At 30.9% G+C, this 6,000-nt stretch overlaps 1 protein-coding gene across 2 annotated transcripts in view; it reads left to right on the top strand.

The window, feature by feature from the left end:
- Positions 1 to 5,706, top strand: part of LOC144969451 (jouberin-like) — a 33,391-nt gene extending 27,685 nt beyond the window's left edge. The window contains exons 29-32 of one of the 2 annotated variants that reach the window (XM_078908570.1): positions 440 to 502; positions 1,271 to 1,433; positions 2,166 to 2,295; positions 2,822 to 5,706. In XM_078908570.1, the coding sequence (XP_078764696.1) occupies positions 440 to 502; positions 1,271 to 1,433; positions 2,166 to 2,295; positions 2,822 to 2,960 (495 nt within the window). In that variant the 3' untranslated portion in view covers positions 2,961 to 5,706. The remainder of the gene's footprint in view (positions 1 to 439; positions 503 to 1,270; positions 1,434 to 2,165; positions 2,296 to 2,821) is intronic. The other variant, XM_078908578.1, reaches the window with a different exon arrangement.
- Positions 5,707 to 6,000: the final 294 nt, after the last annotated feature.

Genomic DNA, 6,000 nt, shown 5'->3' on the forward strand with positions numbered 1-6,000 from the left:
TCTGTTGAACTTGTCCCCTTTTTTCTCATGTGCTTGTCAGCTTGCTGTAAATCTTTAAACCACTTTATTATCTTCAGTTTCACTGCCTCAGAAATGACCTGAAAGTGCCGCTTCGGCTGTAACATCCCTAAAAGCAAACAAACAAAACTTTATCAGTTATGTCAGTGACTGTGGTTTTGGGTGTACTTGAAATCAGTTGACTTGCAGTTATATTTGGCATAGCCTGATAGGAAACACTGAGCAAACCGAAATGTCCAATCTTTTCTGTTGTAGATAAAACAGCAAAATTTGCTAGGAGAATCATAAAGCCAATTGTGGGATTAGCATTTTAACGAGAGTTCACACTTCATGCATTGCACAAATATTTGGTAGTTTGTTTTTTGTTTTGTTTTTGTTATTGTTTTTTCTATACTCCAATTTTCTAATTTGATTGTTTCAGTCCCTGGGAAAACCACAGTTCACCTTTGAATCACCTGTTGGCAAGACAGCTACACACAAATCGGTATGAATTCTATTATCAAAGTTAAAATAACTCTGAACCTGGGTATCTAGGAATTAGAATATACGGGATTATAACCAAAGTTGATCATAAAGAAATAAAAATGTTCCCAAAGAAATAAAAACATTGTTAATTGAGAAGAAAGGCCTTATATCCAACATGAATGTTTTCAATAACAGAAGAGAATAATAAGGGTAAATTCAACAATCTGATTAATATTTATTTTAGTTTCTAATTTTACAATTGTTTTGAAATGTGTTGGAAGAGCAGGAGGAGGGGAATCAAAACATTGAAGCCAATTATCTAAATCAAGTGGTGCTTAAAATAGTATTGCAATATACATTAAGATCGTAGATAAATCAAATCGTAGATCTCCCATCCTCAAAATTGATCTCCCTTAATTTGCTGTCTTTATCTGTAAATGGTCAAATCTCTCAATTTATCAAATTAATATATAAAGTGTTGCTATTGGTTCTTGGTTGTATATTTTTACATTTTTGTGCATTTGCATAATATATATATATATATATATATATATAATATATATATATATATATATATATATATATATATATATATATATATATATATATATAATATAATATATATAATAAATATATATGTATACATTGTCGCCATAGATTCTCAACTTTGTGTTAATACATTTTCATGCATGCCACGTCTGTAAACGAATTTCATTTTTTTGGATGAATAAAGTATATATTATTATTATTATTATTATTATTATTATTATTATTATTATTATTAAAGGTTCTTGTGTTGTATGACTACAAGGCACAGCGATCTGATGAGCTGACATTCTTCAAAGGAGACATTGTGAAAATCCTGTACAAAGACAATGAGAATTGGTGGATGGGAGAGTTGGAAGATGGGACGCAAGGGTTCTTCCCTGCCAACTATGTCACTGAAGACGGTAAGACATAGAATGTAAAGATTTCTGACACAGAAAATAGATGGGCATCAATGGCTTGTAGTAGTTACCGCTATGTCACTGAAGACGGTAAGACATAGAATGTAAAGATTTCTGACACAGAAAATAGATGGGCACCAATGGCTTGTACTAGTTACCGCTATGTCACTGAAGACGGTAAGACATAGAATGTAAAGATTTCTGACACAGAAAATAGATGGGCATCAATGGCTTGTAGTAGTTACCGCTATGTCACTGAAGATGGTAAGACATAGAATGTAAAGATTTCTGACACAGAAAATAGATGGGCATCAATGGCTTGTAGTAGTTTACCGCATTCCAACATTTGATAAAGTAATTCTAATAGGTAACTTTGTTTCTCTTATGCTTTCTTTACTTGAAAAAGATTATTGATTAATTGTACCCCAATCTGTCCAGTTTAAATGAGAACCTATTTAAGAGTGACATATTTTCAATGCGATATAGAATTCAGACAACTCTCAAAGTTCAAATTGGTAAATAATTTCATTCCGTTTATTTTACAATAGGAATGAATATGTCTATGAAAAGCCCATCATTCTTGATTAAAAACTACCATCGTATGCCGCATATCAGAGCATTACTTTTCTCCTCAACGAAAATAAAATGAATCATAGAAGTAGGCATAACGAATTATCGGAGTGCCTTAAGCTTTCATTAAAACCAGTAAAATAAAATGAGCAATTTTTTTCACAGGAGAGTCAAATATTAAAAAGACGCGTACACCCAGTGTGAGTAGCTCAGGGACAGTTACTGCTGTGAAGACAAAGACAGGGGAGTTAACCTTTGTGTCAGGTGGTGAGCAGTCTGAGGATGAAGAATTAAGGTATGTTCTCTTTTATCTCTTTTTTTTTTTTTTTTTAAATTTTTTTTTCCTTTCTGATTACATTTTATATACCCGATACAGCATAGGCTAGTGATATTGATAATACAGTCCACTCCAGATAACCGCAACTCGGTTAATCCCAACTTTCTATTAAGCGCAACATTTCCCAGGAAACAGAATTAATTCTAAATAAAAGTCACTGGTTAATTGTAACAAATTTTGGTTAATCACAATAAATTTTTGACCTCAAAAAGTGGCAAATTCAAGAAATCATACAAAATGGCATGATTAAATTTCATCACAGGTGAAATCATGACAGATTGAAGAATCGAAGGTGGCTCGGGTTTAATGCTACAGTAGTGTGTCACCACTCTGTTAGACACAAAAGAGGTTAGAATTATATGTAGCCTTTATTTATTTATTTGTTTGTTTGTTTATTTCTTTTTTTTTTTTTAACAGTGTCTGTTTTTAAGAGGGATCATGACATTCTTTTAATCGTTTTTCTACCATCATTCATTGCTTCCAGAATGCGAAAGAACGGAAAGGGTGGTAACTCCAAAGGAAAGAAATCCAGCAAACCATCGTCCGTAGCGTCTAACAAGGGCAGCAAGGGACGCAGGAATAGTCTAGACGAATTATTGAACGAGTATGAGTCTATGGCTTAATTTTTTTACAAACGTTTATAATAATTAGGTGGGGATTCATCTCAAACCTGATGTTTTCAATTAAAACAGATCTGAAAAGCAATAATATTTTACTTACTTGCATATCTTTCTGATGTCAAGACAATTAGTATTTTTATAAATAAGCCCAACGTGTATTGTGACAGTGGAGAAAACCGTGCTCATGACGAGGTCAGCTTTTAAGTAAGTTAGGCGTTCTCATTGGTTGATTTACGAGTAGATCTTTTCATGGAAATAAGCTGTACTTCAATATATTCTTTTATGAGGTGTCTTTAATATCAAGGTAAATTTTCAAATATTAGTATTCTCATAATTTTTACTTCAACTCGACGTTTAAAACTGTTAGTTGATTTTATTTAAAATCTTAATACTGTTTTTTACTTGCTCTCAGTTTTCATCACTCTAATTGCCTTGCATCACCTTCATAATGCAGGTGGTGCTGCTTGAAGCTTGAAGAAATAAAAAAGGGAAGAGAAACTTCGATTTAATTTAAATTAAATCAAATCTGCTACACACCTTTTATTATTGGTATTTTTATCACATCAGATTCGCAGAATTTTTTTTTCAAGTGAAGCACGTCTCCAGATTCACATGCCCTTACCCATTTTCCCTCTTTAAATCTTTGATTTTCAATCCCCACCTGTATGTAACATACTGCGTCAATTTGGTGTAACGTGGGAATGAACCATAGGAATAATTGAATTTAAAATCATCATAATATAAATTAGGAAATCTAAGCATTTTGGAGTATAAGAATTAAAACTCATTCTCCTCCACGTAAGCATTCCATTAGAATCAAATGCTGTATTACTAGTTAAGCTTACATTCAATTCTAATTATCAGGGTTGACCTATAAATAATACTGTCTTGAAATGATTGGTCTCATATTTATTATTACAAGAGATGAACGGGTCCATCATCAACTGCTTCTACCTCTTGTTTTTGGGGGATTTTGTTTTGTTTTTGTTTTTTGTTTTTGCGGGGGCAGGGGGTTTGTTTTCTTGGGATTTTTTTTTTTTAAATTTTCTGTGGGGGGGGGGGGGGGGGGGGTATTTTCAATCCGTCCTTGTACAAAATTCCATCATCATTCATCGTATTCTCATAACTTTGTTGTCAGTGTTTTAATTAATTTACTCCGATTAAATGACTCCGTACCAAAACGCATTTTGTATGAAATGGGAATTGATTGATAGTGCCTGAGTGATTCATTATCTTCTTTATTTATTTGTTTGGAAGATGATTATTTGTTTGTTAAGATAATAGTCTTTGTTCAGACTGGATGTGTCATGCAACATTATTTTGATAGTCATAGTCAAAATTTGTGTGTGTGTGTGTGTGTGAAAAAGGGTGGGGGTTGTAGCCCTATCGTTAGTAAATCACTTATTTTAAACTTGAGTAGATCCAGTTGGGAAATCCTTTTTTCTTTTTTTTTCTATATCCCTGTCTACCTAGTTGTGATTTATTTGTTTACCTGAAGTTTCATCTGGCAGAAAGTTTTCTGTTATAGGCCAACATCCTATCCAAAGAATAGCGGGAAATTAGCATTATTTCCTGCTAAAGAAACATGGATAAACTATGGATGCGATATGGGCCAAATGGTCCCATTATGATTTTTTTTTTGTTCAAAAATTTAATTTCCTTTTTTCTAAAATTAAAAACAAGAAATTGGCACAAGTGTTTAAATGATGCATGTACATTGGAATGTAAAAAAGATACAGGTACGATATAATTTGTGGTCTGTTTTATTAGATTTAAAAATCGTAATTTATATATAGATCAGAATATAGCTGTGACATCAATTAAAGTGCCTTTACATTTATATGAAAATTATTAAGTTGTAATATAGATGTGCAGGTAGCTGTTTAGGTTAGGAGCTTCGAGTTTTAATTAAATGAGGGGTATTTATTATCCTTTATTCATTCCATAACCTTTTCCTATTTTCATAATACAACATTTGTGAGTTATAGGTAAAAAGGAATAATCATTTTGTACCATTGTTTACTAATTATTAAATTAACATGCCATCAATTTTTTTTTGTCAATTTTAGTTTTACTGTTGATTTGTTTGTGTGTTGCTTTTTGTTGTTTTTTATTTTGTTTGTTTTTTTTTTTTTGTTTTTTTTTTTTTGGTTTGTTTGTTTTTTTTTTTGTTGGGGTTTTTTTTTTGGGGGGGGGGGGTTTGGGTTTTTGTTCGTTTTGTTTTGTATTTTAATTATTTTTTTTTGTTTCTCTGAATGAGAGCATTTTCTGTGTCTGAGATTACTATTGCAGTTTTATAAATTTCAGTTTACGTGTTATTTTCTTTTTGCATTCTATTGATTTTGTTTTATTATCTTTTAATTTTTCGTCTTTGTTGATGTTTTACAGTTAATGAGACAAAAATCTTTAATATTAAATGAATAAGTTTGTGTAGTTTTATCCTTCAGTTAGTGATTTGAATTTTACCCAAACGAAAAGGTCCCATAAAAAGTTTATCTGTGATATTAAGCCTTTATGTAACAAATTAGAATTTTTTAATTGTAAATATTTGTACATGATTTTTACTTAACTTACACATGATTGATTAGTTGTTGTCATGTATAAACAATGCCGTATCGATCGTATTAGTCATTAACCAATGTTAAGATAGAATGCCATCTCCAGAATTTGTTGGTGATGCAGTACATTATTATATACTCTCAAATGTATATTTATTAATATGATAAAATAAAATGCAAAAATATAAAGCGATTGGATGAATTGAGTTTGTTTTTATGATACCATTATGTTCTAAGTGATAGGAATTTGTGTTGAATTTTAAAAAATTATTAAGATTATAATGATAATATTAATTTCTTAACTCACTCAATCCTAGAGATTTTTGCTACTTTTCAAAATTGGAAAAAATGTATTAAAAATGAGCATGTACATAGATAGATTTATTCAACTATCATTAACATACAAAAAACTTTTTAAAAATTAGCTTTGATGTTACACCTATAATGTGTCTCATAAAAATGTCATAAATAGGCATGGGGTAAAA

The sequence above is a fragment of the Berghia stephanieae genome, chromosome 1 (assembly GCF_034508935.2).
Source record: "Berghia stephanieae isolate SIO BIC M18660-M18661 chromosome 1, UCSD_Bste_1.3, whole genome shotgun sequence".
Lineage (NCBI taxonomy): Eukaryota > Metazoa > Mollusca > Gastropoda > Nudibranchia > Aeolidiidae > Berghia > Berghia stephanieae.